This window comes from Micropterus salmoides, unplaced genomic scaffold, assembly GCF_014851395.1.
Source record: "Micropterus salmoides isolate LMB-PRFRI ecotype aquatic unplaced genomic scaffold, ASM1485139v1 Ms_hic_scaffold_23, whole genome shotgun sequence".
Taxonomy (NCBI): Eukaryota; Metazoa; Chordata; class Actinopteri; order Centrarchiformes; family Centrarchidae; genus Micropterus; species Micropterus salmoides.
In genome coordinates, this window is record NW_024041484.1 from 22,823,295 (window position 1) to 22,845,009 (window position 21,715).

At 38.6% G+C, this 21,715-nt stretch overlaps 1 protein-coding gene across 4 annotated transcripts in view; it reads left to right on the top strand.

The window, feature by feature from the left end:
* plxnb2a.1 (plexin b2a, tandem duplicate 1) overlaps nt 1-21,715 on the top strand; it is a 184,073-nt gene that overhangs the window by 139,839 nt on the left and 22,519 nt on the right. For all 4 annotated transcript variants that reach the window (XM_038738306.1, XM_038738308.1, XM_038738307.1 and 1 more), the window contains 12 exons: nt 5,510-5,675; nt 6,292-6,403; nt 6,648-6,759; nt 7,715-7,816; nt 7,904-7,999; nt 9,170-9,257; nt 9,430-9,593; nt 13,476-13,624; nt 13,785-13,920; nt 17,980-18,116; nt 18,210-18,392; nt 18,982-19,093. In XM_038738306.1, the coding sequence (XP_038594234.1) occupies nt 5,510-5,675; nt 6,292-6,403; nt 6,648-6,759; nt 7,715-7,816; nt 7,904-7,999; nt 9,170-9,257; nt 9,430-9,593; nt 13,476-13,624; nt 13,785-13,920; nt 17,980-18,116; nt 18,210-18,392; nt 18,982-19,093 (1,557 nt within the window). The remainder of the gene's footprint in view (nt 1-5,509; nt 5,676-6,291; nt 6,404-6,647; nt 6,760-7,714; nt 7,817-7,903; nt 8,000-9,169; nt 9,258-9,429; nt 9,594-13,475; nt 13,625-13,784; nt 13,921-17,979; nt 18,117-18,209; nt 18,393-18,981; nt 19,094-21,715) is intronic.

The window sequence follows — 21,715 nt, forward strand, 5'->3', positions numbered from 1 at the left end:
GGTGTTGCCAAAGTATTAAACTCACAAACTTTGCTCACACATCACACAGAGCATCATTATTACATTCACAGCTAAAATACAGCCAGATGTGTCTGTTTCTACAGTCAGCCAGAGTCTGTATTCAATCGCGGGAAATGTAAAAGGCTGCAGCGGCTCACTTCAAAGAAGAAGCTCTGTCACAGAGCCGTAGTGCAAGCATGACTTTGACAGGCAGAAGGAAAAGTAGTTCCTATGAACAGAGTATAATTAGACCATCCTGGTGGCAGTAAGATACTTATAATAAAACACACACTCACTCCAAATGACTGAGTTTAGATATCGATCCTTTTATGTGAGTATCGATCCTGGAGCAGGAAACGTTGGTATCAGAAATCACTACTTTTAACGTAACAAGCAATCTAATCTGGTCGGCTAACAGTTAGCTAATGATATGTGGATATGTGGACTTTAGTAGTGGAAGAACTACTAAGACCTTTTTATTTAAGTAGCCATACCACAGTGATGGTAATGTTGACTCAAGTAAAAGTATTAGCATCAAAATATACTTAAAGTACTTACTGTGCAGAATGGTCAATTTCAGAATATGTTATAGTGTATTTTATATTATATTTTTGGCTCTATAAAAAGTAAATAAAGGCATCACCATCCAAACATATCTGTTGTATCTTTTTTACTACAGAGATTTTTAAATTCTAAATCAAAATGCTGTGGCAGCCATTTTAAACTGAACCTAACGTCTGAACATGCTGAATTAATGAGGAATTGATCTAAGAGCCAGAAAGACCCGTCGTCCTTCAAGACACCAGACTATCGACTGACTTTCCCTTGCTCCGGTTGATCTGAAGGCAGAAATGTGTTTTGTATGTAGATTGTAACGTTGGTGATTTTAGTAACATTGTTGTCACAGTCAACCTCATCAGACATGCAGAGTCAACAAAACATCATTATGGGTGCGCGATAATTACAATCAGGTCAGGTTATAATAAACAATATGCAAATAGAAGTAGGTGAATCCTTTTGAAGTGCAACTGCAAAAAACTTTGCATTTAGTTTATTACGTCTGGTTACTTCAAGAGCTGTTTTTCGGTCCTTGGGAAAGTTTAACACTCCAGTAACCACAGTCAAACTTAGTTAGTTAGTCAATTGTCAAGTCAGCCAAGACAAGTCCGTTTAAAGTTTCAAGTCCATTTAAAGCAATATTTAAAGTCATATTTTCCTTGAGGGCAAGGGCAGGTCGCAGGTCAGGTCAGGTTAATAAGCAAATTTCAAATAAACCACCTATCATTTATCCTGATCATTTAAAAAAATATCACTTTAAATGTTTTTCAGCAACATGTCATGATGTCAAAAACAGAGCTTAAAGAGAGTGAATATTGCACTTACATTAATCAGGTGACACAAACACAACTCCAAACTATTGATAATGTTGCTCTCTAACTGCTGGATGTGTAAATGAGCAACTGTTTGCACACAAGTTCACCACAGCAATTTAAAGAGGTGGTATTATGCTCATTTTCAGGTTCAAAATCTTATTTAGGGGTTGTACCAGAACAGGTTTACATGGTTTAATTTTCACTTATTTTTTGTCATACTTCACATTGCTGCAGCTCCTCTTTTCACCCTGGGTTAAAGGGTTCGTTTTAGCTATGGAGTGATACATCTTGTCTCTAAATGATCTTTGTTGGGAGTTAAACATGCGCAGTTCCTAGTTAAGGACTACTAGCCAATCAGAAGCAGAGAAGGGCGGGTCAGCGAGAAGCGGGTAAACGGCTTTGGTTCAGCTGTACATGTTGCCGACCAGCTTGGCAACATGGACTGGAGCGAGAGTTTCAGAGTGGTGAGTTATTAATCTGTAACAAAAGGATCTTTCATCCATAAAGTTTTAACTGAGCTCTGTCTCTACATCACAGGAACAACTTCATGTCCACTGACTGCCTGGAGGGTAGCTAGTGTTTGGAAGGGAGAGGAGAGCTGTGTGCTGCAGCTCACTGTTTTTCCACCAGTGATTTTGAGGGCGTGTCGGAGTAGCCGCTTGGCGAGCATTATATGAGGCGTATTTTCCTTTCATCCCTGTGACGTCACAGGGATGAAAGAGAAACAGCTGGACTACAAACGAGCTGTTTTCAGGCAGTTCAGAGCAGAGTTTTCTGTGGGAGATGGGAACTCCCTTTGGGCTGGACATTCTTGCAAACTTATTACATGCACAAAAAAGCTATAAAACTCAATAAATGAGAGGCAAGAAGCATAATATGACCTCTTTAAAAGGTCAAAATTATTTTTACTGCTTGTGTATGCTGCTGCCAAGTGACGAAAGTTATTGCAGGTCCAAGTAAAGTCACATGTCTTTGTAAACAAATTCAAGATTTAAGGCTTTCTGCTTTGGATGCTCAAAGTTATTAATAGTATTTCTTTTTCACACAATTGAGACAAAGTCCTGTCAATGCACAGAACTACTGATTAAATATGCAAGCTGTGTGGGACAACAACCCTGTCTACTACAAATACGTTTACATTCTACTGATTTGCTTTGTCAAATATAGTTTGGAGGAATAATAATTGCTGCCTTGTTCCAATCAAGGATTTGTGACATTGTTCTACTGCACAAACAGTCTGATTGGAGGTCAGGATGAATAGCTGTGTGTACAAAGCACAGGGCTTTGAACGTCCTACATGTTTTTAAGTTTAAGCCTCTAGAAATTTTCGGTATGGTTAATTTTAGGGAAAGATTGTGCTTTTAGTTAAATATTGGAAAAGGGTGTTCTATTTAATCCTTTTTTTCCACACCCACAATTTTAAAAATATATATATGATGAGTTGTGGAGTATGAACAGACCAGATTAAGGTAGTGGTGTTCATGAGGGTCCTACACCAATACCACCATCTTTCCCTAACCTTAATTCATTAAAAGCATAAAGCAGCAACATGTATTTGCTATTGCAAGTTTTATAAGACAGAGTTTCTATGCAAGGTCTGCCTGCTTCTGTCTTTCACACCGGTCTTGAGACCACTTTTTGATGGTCTTGGTCTCATCTCGGACTCAACCACATATGTACTTGGTCTTGTCTCGGTCATTGAGGACATGGGATTTTATTTCAAGACCACAACTCTGGGAATATCAATAAATTGCTTTTGCATTGTCTGGTTTATTTGTTTACATCCAAATTTTTTATTGGATGTGAAATGTATTGCTTCAAATGCAAACATCCATCCATCCATCTTCATCCGCCTATCCGGGGTCGGGTCGCAGGGCAAATGAATCCAATAACCCTAATTAACCCTAATTGTGTTGTTACCGTTGACGACTGTCCTCCCTCCTCACGATGGTAAGCATGGAAAAGGAGCGTTGAATAAAGATGCTTACGTTGATTTCAGCTCTTAGTGTTTGTATGTGGGTGTTTTAATGGGAATGTGGATCTTTCAGATCAATTTGAGAAGTACCTATGATCTCATTCCACATTTTATTGTATGTCATGTAATGTGGAGAACTGGTCTTGGTCTTGACTCGGTCTCACCCTCCTCCTGGTCTTGGTCTCAGCTCCATCTCGATAAACTCTGGTCTTGGTCTTGTCAAGTCTCTGAGTCCTCTGTTTGTGACTGAAGTCTGACTCAAATCAGCTGTCGTGTCTGCAGCTCTGCTCATTTCTGATGGGATTTTAATTTCTCATGCATCATATTGTGCTTCAGATAGCGATGTTATAATCTGTTAACATCACAAAAACAATCAGAAGTTCTGATCAGGAAATGGAATGATTGTACAGCTTTGTGCACAAGTGTTTTAATTTGGTCTTCATTTCCTTTGAATCCTTTGAGATGACGTTAGTTTCTGGTGGGGAGGAGTCGAGTCCAGCTCTCTCTAAACACAACAACTCTTTAAGTTTGACCTCAGCAAATACCAGAATTAATTTAGGCCCAGATGGGTGAATTTTCTGCATGTTAATTAGGGAGTCTGGGACCATCGTCTCTGTTGCAGCCCCTTGTTTGATTTAGTAAAGACGGTTGGATTTTGGCTTTAAAAAACTTTGCTTCATGCAGCTTTACGTTCTTAAAAAGAGGAAAAAGTCTCCGGTGAATTCATTCAGGGGCTTTTCAGTTAGCTAAGATCAAAAAGTCTGAAATTAAAACTTAAGCAGCGAAATTAAAACTGTTGAGGTCAGCGAGGCGTAATGAGGAGCTGATGTTTCAACAGCACAGCTGAATAGTAATTATTACTCCACCACACACACAAACGACACGAGACTGCATACACACGTGCAAAGACAGTTGTATGCACAATTTGTCAAGGTCAGCCATTTGAACTTTCTTACTTATTTTCTCTCAATTACACATATTGCTTTCTTGCTTATTAACACACACGTACTATCTGTCTCTATTACCCTCTCTAAGTGTTATTAACAAGAATGTGGATGTAGGGGTGCCAGTTAGCTCTCTGCTACGGCAGAGTCCTTGCCGGTTCGAGTCCAACCCGTAGCCCTTTGTTGCATGTGAACCCCTCTCTCTCTTGCCTGTTTCCTGTTTATCTCAACTGTCCTGTCATACATAAAAGCTGACAAATAATGATGAACAAAATATTACTGAAAACAGTCAACATGTATGGTTTCAAATAAAAGTAATAAATAAATACATCCGTCTTAAAACAGCCGTCAGGTGCCCATATGACGATGTTTTTAATAGATTTTTGATGGCAGAGGAGTTCTGTTGAGTAAAGTCAGGTGATGTGACTTTATGTAAAGTGACATAATAGAAGTTTGTCAGTCCTCAGAGATTTTTGAGCCTGGAAGTGTTAACAGTATATCTAAGAAAATAATCTACTTACTACTCCATTTACTGCCTTTTGGAGCTTTTAACTGCACTTTATATCAAGGTAACTGTTCCTTTAACATCTCTGGTTATGTTGGGAAAATTAGATTTACAGGCTATTTACACCAGTGTGATTAAGTACATCGTCAAGTTTGGCCAAAACTAGCCGAAAATGTCTATTCCCATTTGTTTTTTAATCTATAAAACAATTGAATTTCCAAAAAATGTAATATGTTACAATATATATTTGTACTACACTATAAAGTTAAATATATGGTGATAAAACTTTTACGATTACAAAGCAGACCTTGTGTAGAGGTGTAAGATGTTGGCTACACAAACAACACTTGTTTGCATGATTAAAGTTGTTGTTGGTTGTGGACTTTTGATTTTCGGGTTAAATAAGATTAAATAAAGCCAGCCCAATTTTTTAATATTGCATATAAATGCATATAATTATTATCTTAATTACTCTGTCACATCCAGATTTTGTCTGTCACTCATCTCAAACACTCCCTTTCTCTGTGTACCACTAACTAACATGTCTCGTTTCTTTATCTCACTGCAGCCAGTAGAGATGTGAGATGAAAAATAACTACTCTCAACTCTCGACATTTTTCTCCTGATTCCTCCTCTCTCAGTCTGCCTCCCTCTGGTACTCCTTCATATGTCCTTTAATCCCACTCCCTCTCTTTTTACACTCCTTCTCTAGGTTGAGATCAACATACCCACACTCCCCAGTCTGAGCACCTCTGATAGGCTGTGGTGTGTTTTCGGCTCTGTCATCAAGGACGCTGTGATGTCCATAAGCAGTCGTGGACAGGTCACCTGTTCGCTGCCGGACCCCGTGGAAATCCCACCCACTCCTGACCAGCAGGGTAAGTGGGCACATGGAGGATTTACAAGATGCACAAGTGTTTATTGATATATGGATTCATTTGTTATTTCATTTGGAGAATTTGTTTGAGTTGCATCTGGCATGCAGAAATGTCTACCCTTCACTGACTTACTGTGTGACAAAAGAACTGTTGGATTATAAAGACTGAGGGCCCTATTTAAAATATCTAAAGCACATGCTCTAAAGCGCATGGTGCAAGTGCATTTAGGTCGTGTCCAACTGCGCATAATCTGGGCATTAAGTAAGGTGCAAGATAAAAAGGGTTTGTATTTAGTCTCTTCATTAATCATAGGTGTGTTTTGGGCGTAACATCTCACTTTAAAAGCTCAGAAAATCAGAAACGTATCACAGCAATTTCCCAAATGTCTACATATTTCTTTGTATATCTTTAAACCAAAACTTGGAGCTTTTGGTGAACAGTGCTCAACCTGGGAGGAAGTACTGCCTGTGAGACTGAACTCGGGGAACAAAGTCTTTGTAGCATTATATTTTTGAATGTCACAGATACTCTTCAGTGTTTTTAAAGTTTCAGTTGTCTTGTTATTCTTTATTTTGTCTCTCGCTTTAAAACTGTGTGTCTGTGTGTGTGTGTTCAGATTATGTGTCCGTCCCAGTCAAGGTTCTGGTGAACAACAACATCGATGTGACGTCTGGAGAGTATCACTTCTACAACTGCGCTGCTACAGTCAGGAAGAACCCAAACACACCGTAAGATGGACAACACACACACACATATCCTTGTGTCACTATCTTCATAGCCCTAACCTTATCCTAATTTTAACCCTTAAACCAAGTCCTAACCCTTAAACAGCCCTTTGAACCTGTGGGGTCTGACCGCTTTGTAGGGACCAAAATGAAACGTTTTTTTGGAGCCCACAAATATACTAGAACAAGCCCACACACACACTTGAATGGCGTGTATCATAAGTATGTTGTGTTGTTGTGTTTTCAGGTGTATAGCGTGTGTGACCAGTGAATGGAGCTGTCAGTGGAACGCTCAGGATCACAGCTGCAGTGACAGAGAAGATGGCGTAAATGAAGATCACATAGTTAAACCACAACAGGTAGGCGTTTCTGTGCTGTTCACGTTTTTGGGAGGATTTTGTAAATCCGCACTCAAATGCTGCACAGTTTTTCTTTTTCCATTCTGTTTAAACCAAGTATTTCTGCATAGTTGCAAAGATTAGAGACTTCTGTTTGTAATAATAATATTAATAATAATCAGTCATTTAGCTGATGCTTTTATCCAAAGCAGCTTACAATTGCTATACATGTCAGAGGTCGCACGCCTCTGGAGCAACTGGGGGTTAAGTGTCTTATCCGCTGCTCCATCAGCACCCCGTATTTGTAGAATTAGATTCCTGTTGTTGCTGTATTCTTTCCAACATTTTCAAGAGCTGAAAAAAGATATAATTTCCAAAATACACAATAGGTTTTTATCTGAAGAAATATTCTGCTTCAGTCTGTACTTGTTGGCGCTTAGCATTTTAAAAACAAAATTTTCTCTCCCGCGTGCTGCACACAAAGGGAGGCGCACACCTGTATTAACAAGCGTTCTAGCAGCAATCTAACAGCATCACAAATTACATTTATATAAAATCTATTTTGGCTCTAGTAGGTTGTGACATTACAACTCTCGTCCTTATGCACCGGACTGATTTTGAGTCCCCGATTAGAAATGTACACAATAATAATAATAATCAGCGTAGGAGGCGGAATTATTATTTCATCATTATTTAATGTCCTTTATGTCCTATTTTATGTCTCCCAACAAACTTCACAGATAAAGTCCCTACAGTTAGACATTAAATACAAGATGTATGATGTTTAGGTTTTAATTAAATAGTGGAATATTTGAATTTATGATGCTAATTTACTGACCACAAATTTACTTTGTCTACAATATTCTTGTTCCCCATCATTTTAGATGATGATTTGAAGGCCTTTACTGTACTAATATGTGTTGATGTGACTGTTAAACTCAATATTTCCTCTACTGGCTGTCTTTCTGTGATAAAGTCGCAGAGGTGTCCTCAGTTTGAGTCTCCGGAGCCGCTGCTAATCCCTGTGGGATTTGAAATCCCCATCAGTTTCCAGGGAAGAAACCTGGACATCTACACGGTGAGATCCGTCAGATTGCACATCAACTGGTGAATAAGTTCTTATCATCTGCTGGATGTATTTTATAATGCCCATCTCTGTCTCCAGGGTAAGACGTTTGCCATCGGGACTGAGCTGATGAAACACACAGAGAAGACAGTCATACAGGAGCAAGACTCAAAGTTCAAATTCACAGGTTATGAGGTCAGTATAGAGGACTCTGGACACCCAATGAGCACCAGAGCAGATAATAAAAGCCCATCAACACTGGTGTTATAGCAGAGCACACGGATGTTATAAAGCAACATATAAATAACTATAATGAGGAAGAGATTAAAATAATAAAATCAACAGGGAAGATAAAAAGAAAAAGCCTTATTTGTCTGTACACTGACGCAGTAGTTGTTTTTTTGCCTCTGCACTAAATAACCTAAATTAAACCCATTTAGTCCACTGAAAGATCCACTCTCTGATTCTTAGCAGCCACCAAATGCATACATTTCCTCCAGGCTCTCTGTTTATGTGTTGACGCTCATCTTTGAGCCCTACCAGGCGTTTCAAAATCAGGGAGTGTATCATTAATGATAATTAGACAATTAGTGACTCATTAGGGGTTAATTTGTGAGTATATTAACATAATTGTCCATCAGAAAAGCTCAGTTCTATTGTATTTCATGTTGTATTTGTATTGTAATGATTTTTTATTTATTTGTCTTTCAGTTTTAGTAATACTTCAACTCACGCTACTTTTTAGCTGTTTAACAGGTGCCCGTGTGTCTGACACTCTAACAATATGATTATTTTATATAAGTCATTGTTGTTTCTATGTGTGTGTCAGGGACTTTTTGCTCTCTCTTTTTTTTCTTACACACCCCTCAGCTTTTCCACTTTTCTGCCTCCATTGATCTTCACCTCATGCTGAGTCTAAGACTGCCAATATGTAGCTAAAGAGTGTGTGTGTGTGGGTTTGGGCTTGTTTTACTATATTTGTAGGGGTGCAAAAACCAGGATCCCACTATTCTTGTGGGGTCCGACTGCTTTGCGGGGACCAAAATGCTGGACCCCACAAGTTTAAAGGTTTTTTTTTAGGATTTAGCATTGGTTTTATGGTTCAGGTTAGAATTAGGTAAGGGGCTGGGAAATGCATTACGTCAGTGACAGGTCCCCACGAAGATAGTGCTACAAGGCTGTGTGTGTGTGTCGCTGCTAATTCTCCTCTCATTATCTCTTGTATTTTTCTCTTTACACACACACATCCTGACGAAAAACTTGATTTATGGCTGCAGGAGTGTGTGTGTGTTTGTGTGTGGGTGCTGACCTTCACAGTTAGATAGATGCAAAGTGTTAATGCAAAGTGTGTGTGTGTGCTTGCAGTTTTCCTATGACAAACAGCAGGAGGTGAACGTATCCTTCCACATCAAAGACAGAAACACTGAGAAGAAGATTGACAGCACCCTGACAGGTTGGTGTGTCCCTTATACAAACGCACACACACTCGCACACAATTCAACAAAGTGTGAATGTGCACTTATTATGCTGTTTGAGTTTTTCTCTGTTATTTCCAATTCAGTTCCAGCTGAATTATGCAAATTAGCGCTAACCTCTTCTTCTTCTTCTCCTCCTCCTCCCGACAGTCGTGCTGTATAACTGCTCAGTGGGAAGAGAAGACTGCAGTCTGTGTAAACACGCCGATGACACCTATCAGTGCGTTTGGTGCTCCGCCACACACACCTGTGTTTACCGGGAGCTCTGTCAGTCACCACAGCCGACACAGTGCCCCAACCCGGAAATCACAGATGTGAGTCATAAAAAAAACACCAGAACACTCCCTCTTATGTGTCACTATCAAACACTGTATGAGCTTCATCATGTACAGGACAGGCTCCTGATGTGCTGAAAAGTGATATAAGAAAAGCTCTTTAGGGTCCACACTACTGCGTTTTCGTTTTAAAACGGAGACCTTTTGCTACGTTTGCGCCCCCCGTCCAGACTAAAACCGCAAAAATGAAGACCTAAAACGGAGAAGTTTGATAACGCTGCAGACCCCGTTTTCGTCTTAAAACTCCGGGTAGCGCTTTAGTGCGGAAGGGACAAAAATCTTTCGAAACGATGACTCCGACGCTCACCTTTGGCGTGGTGCTACTGAGTTTTTGACTTGGTATTTTTATTAAAATATTTGTCCCATGCAAATAACACTTATCACCTACACTTGTACTTGGACTTCCTGTCTGTTTTCCGCCGCCAAAGTCGCTTTAACCTCCCTTGTCACATTCAGTAACAGTCCCAGCTCGTTATTGGTCCATGCATTCTTTGTCTGCATTTCTTTATTCTTTCGCCAAATCTTCTGTAACTACGGAATAGACCATCTGCTTCATGTTTACACTGGGAACACGCATGCCCAGTGCACCTGAACGCCCACTATGTGTGCGTTTTCAGTCGTTATCATGTAGACACAGATCAACTCGGATATGCAGTCAAAACGCTAATGTGGACGGAGATCGTATTTGTATTTGTATTTACTTGTACTTAACTTTATACCTCCACTCTACTACATTTATTTGATAACTATGTGTAGTTTAAAGTTTCAGATTAATAACACAGAATATAATCAACAAATAAATGATGGTGTGGTATTCCATCGTGGGGAATTCACAAGTTAGAAGTGTATTGAAGCAGCAGGAGGGAATTCTTTTAAATTACTTTTTGGCATATTTGCTAAAACTGTCACTATATTCTGACAGATAATCTCTACATGCTGCGCTGCCCCCCTTCCTCACACTTGCTGTCAGTCTGTCAACGAGAGGCATGACGACAATAACTGGGAATAACTTTTGAGGGGGGACAGTGGCGTACTGGCCTTTTTATCCTGCTGTTAGACGTTGTAGCAGCTGCCTCTGAAGCCTGGGGCGCTCTGCCCCGGGAAATGAAGAGCCGGAAGGGCGCCTTTGAAATGACAAGTCGCAGCGAGAGGGACCGGGGTCTTGGCGAGACTCTCACCAGGGAGAGCAAGCCCTATGTGGGATGAGGTTTCCAGGGCGACTGGCTCCTTCTTATGGGTTTGGTGGGCGGGGCTTAGCAGAGTCATCAAAGCAGCAGAGAGAGACTTTTTACTCCACCTTTAACCAGCTGCAACATTAAAGTGATGTTCACAATAATGCATCAGTAATTACCATCTGCATAATAGTACTTTAACTTTTGGTACTTTAAGTATATTTTCATGCTACCGCTTTTGTGTTTTCACTTTTTTGAATTAAACTTTTGAATGCAGGAATTATAACAGAATATTTCTATGCTGTAGTGTTGCTACTTTTACTTAAGTAAATGATCTGAGTACTTCTTCTGCCCATGATCACAGCACATGGCTTCTACATTAGTTAAGTCTTATGGCTTGGCCTATTATACAGTAAGTCAGTCAGTTGTGATAAAAATATGTTCATATAAACTCACAAAAGTTATTAATGAAAGAAATTTGCCTGTCACAACATAAACAAGTGCATCAGTGTATCATTACGACAGGTAGCTAATTAATGCTTTGCACAGCTGGCCCGGGCAGAACAACATACGGTATAACAAACCATATGAGCATGCATTCACAGTCTAGATTATAGAGTTTAATTCTTGATCATTAATTATCATGTGACATTTAATTTACTAATTTCCTTCAACTTTTGACCATTTTCTGTGCAGGCCTCTTGAAGCTTTCAAAATTAACTTAACAATAATGAGAATAAGATCTCTTACCACGTAGCCACAGCTTTTCCTTTAGTGTCACAAACATTTCAGTCCTGTTTATTATGATGTAATGGAATTAATTATAATTTATGTCCGAAGAAGTACTCAGATCTTTTTCTTAAGTAAAAGTAGCAATAAAGTGAATTCAGTTAAAATACAGTAAATAAATACTTTGTTACAAGTAAATGTCCTGCATTCAAAATTAAAAGTACAAAAACAGAATCTAAATATACTTTTGATTACCAAAAAATACTCTTTATAAACAATGGATATACAATATATTATACTATTATTTTATTACAATAATTGATGGAATAATGTTCTTATCACTTTAGTGTTGCAGCTGGTAATGGTGAAGCTAATTTTAATCACGTACTGCTGAGTGGCTTCATCTATAATAATATCATGATGGTTTATTTGTTGATAATATTTTGTGTTACTAATTGGAATCTGTACAGTAATTAGTAACTAAATGTATTAAATAAATGTAGTGCAATAAAAAGTATGTAACATATAATATATTAATATTTTAAGTATATTTCCCCTATGACATGTAGTGAGTGGAAGTATAAAATGGAAATATTCAAGTGAATCACAAATGCCTGTATGTATGTATGTATGTGTGTATATATATATATATATGATTATATTGTATGTATGTATGTACAGGCAGATTAACACAGTAACTCACTGCTTTTTGAAACAGCTTCCAAGTATGACTTTTGTGCGTTTGAGACGAACACGAGGGAGAAATAAAGGATGAGTAGAATCCCTCAATCTGTCAGGGTGATCGGCTCCATTAGTTCTCTCTCTCGCAGATCGGATCATTTCTAACTTGCTAATTTTAACAATTCATCATCTTCTTTAGATCAAATTGTACATCTTTTAAATCCATATAGCTTTTCACAAAGGGACAATTTCCCAATCAATCGCCTCTTCTCTTGAGTGTAACATTCAGAACTAAGTTTTCACTCTCATATTATATTCAGATTGTTTCCTTTTTGCAGCACATCTTCAGTTTGTTCTCATTCGTTTCAGGTCCCGTCTGGATTTTCCTTTTGTGCTGCAGCTGATTAGGTCAAAAGTTGTGATATTTCCACCTCAATATTTGAGCTTTTTGTGGCAAGAAGACAGGGAGCATTAAATACAAGGGACAGCTGAAATTACTTTTACTTGACATGAAAGCGAAGCCAAATCTGCTCAAACAGTAGCAGATATTTGCAGCCTCCTTGAAAAATACAGCTTTTAGGTTTAAAATTGGCTTCGCCAGCTGTTTACCTCAACATTTTAATGAATATGGTTACATTTATGTCATCGCAAAGGCCACATATTTAACGGCTGAATGTCGTCCAGTAACTAAATTGGTCACGAGAGACGATGCGTCACAATTTATTAGACTCAGCTCAGCAGATGACAGCGATTCATTGATCACGTTGGACGGCCACTTTGCGCTAATTAAAGCAAAATGTCTCAACGTCAGAACATAAATTTAACCTTCTGAATTCTTATAAGTTGGAAAAAAAATGTAATTTAGAGGCAAAACGGCTCAGTGAGTCGGAACATGTGAGTTTAATCTGGCTGTGGTTTGTGTAATATCACCAGTTGACCCAACGAGTCTAAATAAATTAGTTTAAAGTTAGATATTGACCAACTGGACTCATATTTTCAAGTCTGTTTCTACTCTAAATGCTGTCATTGTTAAAAATGGTGTGGTTGGGTGCGGTCATAAGTGTTGCACCTGTAAGCACACCCAACAGTGAACACCTGTCCATCACCGCAGCGAGGTGAGAAGTTAAACCACTGGAGGTCAGTCAGCAAAAACAAGGACTGGCTTTAAATCTGGCTGCATGGACACCAGTCGAAACACAGACTTTATGTAAAAAGATAATATTTTGTACTATAAATTAAAAGAGCTGCATGTCTTACTGTCCTTCCTCTCCTTCTGCAGATCATCCCTCGCTTCGGCCCTCTAAACGGTCAGATCTCAGTGACCATCAAAGGTTCCAACATGGGAATAAAGAAGGAAGACATCAAGAAGATCACAGTAGCAGGAGTGGACTGTGTTCACCAGGCGGACAGATACTCAGTCTCTACCAGGTAATCTAACGGAACGACAGCATTTACGTTACCATACAGCAGACAGGAGCTCGTCCGTCCTAACATCGAAGCTGGAAGGAGAGCTGCATAATAATAATAGTCAGTCGCAGACCCTAGCTGGAAGCCATTATTTCATCTCTCCCTCTCTTTCTGTCTACAGTGTGGTGTGCGAGATTGGCCCAGCAAAGCGAGTCCCACCGACTGACCTCCCGTTTGAACCAACCACCAGTGGACCCGTGGAGATAGAAGTAGATGGAAGCAGGAGAGGGACGTCTCAGGTCCTTTTCACTTACCGGGTAGGTCTAAACCGAAACGCTGTGCTAAAGACGCCTCCAAATAATGACTCAGATCAGGGCCGAAAAGACAAATAACCGTTTTCTCAACAGCATTTATATCGACTATATTTCTTTGTGTAATTAACTGCAAATTTTACCCACATATTTATACTTTCTTGACGCACAAATCACCAATCAGTGCCTACTGTGTGGTGACGCATGTCCACTCTTATACTCAAGGTACTCTGTGAAGTTTCTTTCTTATTATTAGTAGTTTTCTTGCGCAATATTTCAGATTGAGATTTTGAATTTGGGGTTTTTCTAAGCTGTATGCAATAATCATCGAAATAATATCAAATAAAGGCTTGAAATATTTCACTTTGCATGTAATGAGTCTATATAATATATTAGTTTCACCTTTTCAGTTGAATTACTGAAATAAATGAACTTTTGCACAATATGCTAATGTCTCGAGTTTCACCTGTATATCGGCCCTGCTCTCTAAATATCAGCCGTTGAAAAACCCACTATCATGCATCTGGATGATGCATGCATACTACTTTTACAACAGCACAGGTTTATTGGTACAAAATGCATACTGCTTTACTATCCACAAAATTCACTTTTCGTAACATGTAATTTCCAGGTGTGCTAGGACGCCATTTATACAGTAGTTTTGTGTCGTGATTTTGTTACTTAAAACATTTTTGTTTAACTGCAGCAAAAACATTGTTAAAAGCTGGCACCCTGAGACCTGCAGACGCTGTGTACACACGTCATCAAAGCAATACAGAACATTGTGTGACACAACGTCTTTCAAGCCAGGAGATCAAATCCCAGAAACATTAAAAAGGTTTATAACAGAGGAAAAGCACACGGCCGTCCTCGAGTGTGGTGCAGGGAAATCTGCTCGCTAAAGAAGCAGCAATGCTTGAAAATATCCCTCGCATATAAATTCACCGCTGCAACAAAACTAGATTCAACTTCCAGCAGTTCTTTCCACAAACCACGAATAGAAAAACAAATATGATCAAAATGAATAAGTTTCACCTGCTGTTCTGTTTTGTTTCTCCAAATAGGCTCAGTTGTTTAATTTAAATGTTGTTGTTCACTTTCATATTTCTTGTTTTTTTTCCTATTGGGCTGACAAAAAGCTAATTAAAGAAGACTGCTGAGACCACAATCACTCATTTGCTTCAGCAGCAGTATGTCTCAGTCTGTAAACCCTCCAACTTCCCTCAGAGAGTCTGGATTTGTTTGTCTTAAATTAAACCAATACTGTGGAAACACTAACAGGCAGACCGGTCTTTCTGTGGATTACTGCTTGGGTAACGTATTAAATTGTTTAAATTAGTCTAAAGGATACAAACATTGTATTACAAAACATTTGTTGATGATATTTTCCTGCCTCGGTAAAATGTTGATGAAATTTAAAGGGAGTGCTTTGAGAATGTTGTTACAGCCCGCCTCAAGGTGAGGACAAAGAGGAGAGTAGATATGAAACGTCTAGTTAATCAATCACTTTATCTGTTGAAAATTAAACGTATATGAAGCAAATATGCCTTTGTCTGATTTTAGCCACTCAAATGTGAGGATTTGTTGCTCTTTTTTTTTGGTCGTGTATGATTGTAAACCAAATGTTTTTCGGGTTTTGGAGGAATGAACAGATAAAGCGATGAATTTTAAATGCATCTGGGCTATTTTCAGACATTTTATAGCCCAAACAATTAATCTAGTAATTGCTAAAAATAATAATCAGATTAATCAACAATGAAAATAATAGTTAGATAGTCGTAGAGGAAAGAGCCACACATGAACAAAATATAAGAAGGCAAAGACAATATAAAGTATGTAAATACTACAAGACAGTATATTACATTATGTTAAAAACCCTGAAAACCTGGTTTCAAATCTTAAGTATTTCTCTTTAACATAAATATTTGCAACAAAGTAAAAGGCGAAAACAAAAATTATTTTTTAATCCTGTTTTTGAAGAGTTTAACACAATATTTAATTACTTCATCAGGACAGTTTAAAACACATAATTGACATATATGAAGTTGGTATGCTAACATGTTAACATGCAAGCAGTTGCTTATTTACACATCCAGCTAGACCCAAAGTTACATTACCATGAATTTGTATTCCTGTTTCTGGCCACTTGACGTATGTAAGACCTCTATTCACTCTCCTTTTAGCTCAGTTAGCTCCTGAACATGCTCCATTGTGTTCACCGGCTACATGCTAACTGTCTGCCAGATTGATTTGTTCATATTTCCATCCGTTGTATATCTGCTAGTGAATCTCCAAGTTTGAATTTCTGTCATCTTAATGCCAGAGTCAAAAAATAGAACTGTCTGCGTTGTCTTTGTCTCACAGACCAAATGTATTTCAGTCTCCGCTTCCTCCTGTGACGCTGTTGTGTTTGTGTACAACTTCCAACCAGGCAGAGTTGTTCTTAGTTTGTCTCTCTTCGGGGATGTTTGTTCTTGTGCTTTGCGGCTCTCTCTGCCAGAAAAGCAAGAACAAATCTGAAACGCCACCAAACCAAATGCTTAAGTATATCTCAGCAGCTGCACACCACACACTTGCTACGTGCTACACTGATTTAGAAAACATTGTTTTACTTCTTAAGTGTGGAATCATATTGCACCTTTATCCCGCCCCACCCCCCTCGCTTCCAAACAACCACAAATAATTTCATTCGCTCACTGTGCTCGGGCTGCTGTGTTGTAATTCTCCAGACAGATTGACTTCTTAAATTTCGAAGCCACTATATCCTTCAGTGTAGCTGAGAATTAATATCCCATCTTGCTGTGTTTGTCATGCTGTCAGCACTGCACAAAACCTGCCAGTAAAAACAGGAAACTAACCAGCTGGTGTATTTCAGCAGTCGCCGTCTCCTATCAATATTCTTCAAGCACACAAGTTGATAAAACTTCCCCCCAGGTGAAGTTCTACAGTGAAACTGATTTTTGTTTGTTTTTGAGTTATAGCTCGGTGCCTAAATACCATAGGGTATGGAGTTATTTAGCTTTGGAAAAATTTAAATATGTTTTTGGTTTTGATGTGTTGGAACAGAAAGAACTCTGTTAAAGTTTAATGTTCACTTGTCATTTTATTTTTCTCTTTGTTTTGTTCTCTTTGTAAAGTGTTCCCGCCGAAAATAACTGGTTTCAGACTGCAGGAAAAACACACCACAGACCTTTTTAATGGAGGGTAGAAAAACTAATTAGACATCATAATTAATTTAAAAGATTCTGGGAAACGACTCAAGTTGAAATGAGTCACAAACATTATCTGGAAAAAGACGTTGGACTGAAATACCTTTTAACTATTGGATATGCTGCCATTAAATTTGGTTCACACATTCATTTTAACCTCAGGGCAAATTTTAGTATCTTTAGTGAATAACGTCATCATAAGGGCAAAGTTTAGAAATGTCCAGTACTTTGGTTTATACCAAAATACCTGCAAAACTGATGATATTCCCAGTGGCTTAAGCTGTAGGAGTGAAAATCCATTCCCATGTCACCCTCTGACGAGTTGGTTGCACAGCTAAACTGTGGTTGCACCATGACAGTACACATGACTGCTACATTGCTCTACAGCCGCTCGGTAAACCTCACCTTTGGCCGTACCAGGCGGCCCCCCCCAACAGATTGGACATGGAACATTTTATATTGTGTCTCTCACATCCAAAAAGGAGAAGTTAACTATTAATTTATGACAACAATTTAAAGCTAGACAAGAGGAAAAAGACAAATACAGCATATGTGCATGCTTGGATTTGCAACTTATATGCTGAAAGGGTTTTACGAACTGCACTTTTTTTTACACTTACTTCACAATTTTGCTTCTATTTTAAATTCTATGGTACAAAGTAAAAAGTACAAAATGAAGAAATAGTGTTTTTTTCCCCCCTGTTCAATCTAAACTAGAGCAAAAAGTTCTGTAAATGTAGAAATCATTGAAGCGTTATACCATCTTTGTCTGTCTTTTTTTTCCTTCAAACTACTTGTCTAGCATCAGGGTGACAGAAAACTCTTAATCTGCTAATTTATTATCATCTCTGTTCAGGACCCCAAACCAGATGCCGTGCACCCAGCGAAGGGTCCTGCAGCCGGAGGAACCATGATCACCATCAGCGGCACAGACCTGGACACTGCAACTAAAGACGACATCGCCGTCACTGTGGGGGGAGTTCCCTGTGAAGTGTAAGCAACACCTGCTTCACAGTGTGATATGTTTACTTATGTTTTCCTAAGAGACAGTTAAACATTAAAAATATATATATCTCCCCTCTTCAGCCGGTCATTCGGCGCACAGATCACCTGCGAGACCGGGAGGTACCGTGGGCAGAAGGTGCCCTCTGACCCGTTAACGGTGACGGTGAAATACGGTAAAAACACCACCAAAGACGTCCCAGCTGCATACCAGTACTCTGATAACCCAAAGATCACAGATTATTACCCTAAGACCAGCTTCGTGTGGTGAGTATGTTTTTAAACGTTGGTTTACATCAGTTTGGTGGTACTGTAGATTGAGCTATTATTATATCATGTAGAAGCATTTAGAGCTGCCCTCAGTCCATCCTAAAGATCAGTATCAGGGCTTATGTGGGCATATTTTAATGAATCGTATTGGCTAAAATAAAGCTGGCAAAGTACAGAGATTCATAAAAACTGATGCTAAGCATCGTTAGCAAAGAGCAGTGTAGAAGAAAAAGTCTTTTGGGGATGTGCCGGGAGTCATTTTATGTTATTAAGATTAACTGTCCCTTTAATGTAATTACAACACACAGTTGTTGGTCAGTGGTGGAAAAGGTAAACAAATCCTCAGTTATATGCGTAAATTCCACTTTGAGATACTACATAAGTAAAAGTTTACAGTCTTATTTGAATAATAGTACAGATACAGTATTTAAGGGAATGTGGACTAAAGCAACAAAAACCAAACTACTCACATGAAGTATTTTTATGGGGAACAATCAGTATAGTAGCAAACTTTATCATGTGTGAAATTTAAATTAATTTCCACCTCTCCGTGTGTGTGTGTGTGTGTGTGTGTGTGTGTGTGTAGTGGTGGTCGAAGGATTGTGGTGATGGGATATGGTTTTGACCTGATCCAGAGAGCCACAATGAAAGTCCTGCCCTGCTCTGACGAGTTTTCACAGAATACAACTACTGTAGAGGTAAGTGTGTGTGTGTGTGTGTGTGTGTGTGAGTGATCAGTATGAATTTTATCAATGAAAACTGTGACAAAAAATAATCATTGAAATCCTTGATCACAATCAAATAGGAAAACAAATCAAAAAGTAACCAGTGAAAACCAGAAATGTACTATGTTTTGTATAAATGTACTGACAAATAAAAATAAGTGTGATTATGTTAAAGCTGGACGAATGAACAATTAAAGAATGAATAACTTTTTAGCAGCAACTACTTGCCACAGTGCTCCCTGCGGTCAGAGAATAATGGTATAAAAGTGTGTTTTTTAAACGACCTTCTGCGTTTGGCCGGTTAATTATCTTCTAGAGAGACCAATGGTTACCTCTGCGACACATGAGAGGCACAAACTGGAGCTGAGCTTAACCCAGATAGTGAACAAATTAGTGAATCAGCATCAGTGGAGAGAACAGGTAGCGGTGCTAATGTGCTGATGCTAGGTGAGCAGGAACAACAGAGAGAGAGGCAGAGAGAGCGCTTCATAGAGCGGTTCAGAATAACAGCAACTGGATTTATACTGCAGAGCAGAGTCGCATGGGACAAGTAGACAGAGCCTTTTCCACTAACCTCGCGACAGATGAGAGCGACACCTGTGACCGTGTTAACTGTACATAACAAAGAGGGCGTCAGGTGTAGCCTCAAAATGCTTAGAAGGTATAAAAAGAAAAAACAACAAAAGTCTAAAACTAATAAACATTCAATCAAAATCAGGTGCGAAGATTAAGACGTGTGTGTTTGTTTGTTTTGGAGTTGATGTTTGTACTAAAAGTTGTGTTGTTGCTGTTGTTTGATGGAGTTTGTTGGTCATTTCCTGTTTATTTCTTACACACGCTCTTGTTTCACAGTTTCCTTTCTCTGCAGAAAGTTATTTTTGTCCTCTTTATTTTCCACGCACACTTTTAAACTCAGTGTTTCTTCTCCCTTTGTTCCGTCATAAATCATTATCATGTTGGTGACACGTTTTTGTTGATGATGTTAATAATAAGAAAAGATGACAGTTTATCAAAGACAATATGCAACTGGATTGTCTTTAACACTTAAAGTACGGTGTACTGTGTTTTGTACATAACAAAATAGAGCAAATAAATTGGTTGCAACTAAGATAATTTTAAGAATTAGGTAGTTTTAAACTAGTAGTGTAGTGGCAAATAAAAACACTGGTAAACTAAACTGCCACTTGAGGACCATCATGGGGAAAACAACCATCCTCAAAGAAACGTCGAACATATTGTCAGAAATGTGTTTGTGTTTTTTTTTTATGTGTAATATCATGAAATTTACATTAGACACATTTTACTGTGGTATTAATGTTTAGCTTTTACTTTTTTTACATCACAGTATCTGAATTTGAAAAAAGTTTTTATATTACATGTTATTACAAAAAAGTTCCTTTATTTGTGGAGCACTTTTCAAAAACAAGTTACAAAGTGCTTTAATAAGTGTAAAGACCATAATACCCAAAAACAATACAAGATAAAAGCATGAAAGCATTGAAAAGACTAAAATACACGTTTAAGATAAATATAAACTTAGTAAAATACAATAAAATAAAAGGGATAAAATAAAGTCAAAACAAAAAATGAACAAATAATAGTAAAAAATAGTCAAGTATTAAGCACTTACTTTTTTGTCAGTGGGTTTTCTTAGATTTTAGATTAAAGAAGAAGATAAATCTTTGTTTTGTACTTGTGATCTGTCTGAGCTATACGGATCAATTCTACAGGAAATGTGTAATCAATAAAACTACCTAATATCAGAGGTGGACGACACTGACGGGACTAAATCAAAGTTTTATAAAAACACAATGACTGGATATATATCGGCCTGAAGCGGCGACTGACTCTTGTTCTGTCTGAGACGAAAACCTGAAACAGAAAAAGGGGGGCGACGCTTCTTTTTCACTGCTGAATAGCTTTCTAGTCGTCTCTTAGGAAAGATTCACTGCAGGGGACAGAAGGTGAAGTCGTCTTATCGTGGCTTCATCAAAGTCTGCTGTCTGAAGGAAGATGAGCAGACCCAGTGGGGGGAGGCAGAGAGACAAGATGGAAGAAGGGGGGAGGAAATCTGAAGTAAAAGTTACAACTGCACTGAAAATCTGGATTATTACTTGACTTTACCTGTTGGAGACACAGACACTTTTCTTTCAACCATCAGAAGATGTGTGAATTTGTGTCCACCTGATGAATGTCCAGTATTCTCTCTCTTTTACCTCTGGCTTTGGTCTCCACCACCTCCTGAGGGAAATATCTGGCTCTTAAGCTGCTTAATGCTGCTCTGTGTTCACCAGCTAGTCTCTAACTGTCTGTCTGCTGTTTGCTGCTGAGCAGGTCGTGTAAGGTGGCTTTTTAGAGCTTTTTCTCTGAAAACAGCTGCCTGCTGCGACCAAAAACGGCGCTGTGAGAGCAGCGAGAGTGAACCAAAACAGTTCAGTTGTGGCCCAGACAGATAAACAGTCAGCTGAAACTCAATTTAAAACTTACTAATTTAAATAAGACAACAAAAAGTCTCTAAATAGAAGTTACAGCCTCTTTGAATGTTCTGAAATGTGACGTAAACAAAGTGAAAATACTGCGGATTGAGAGCAAGAG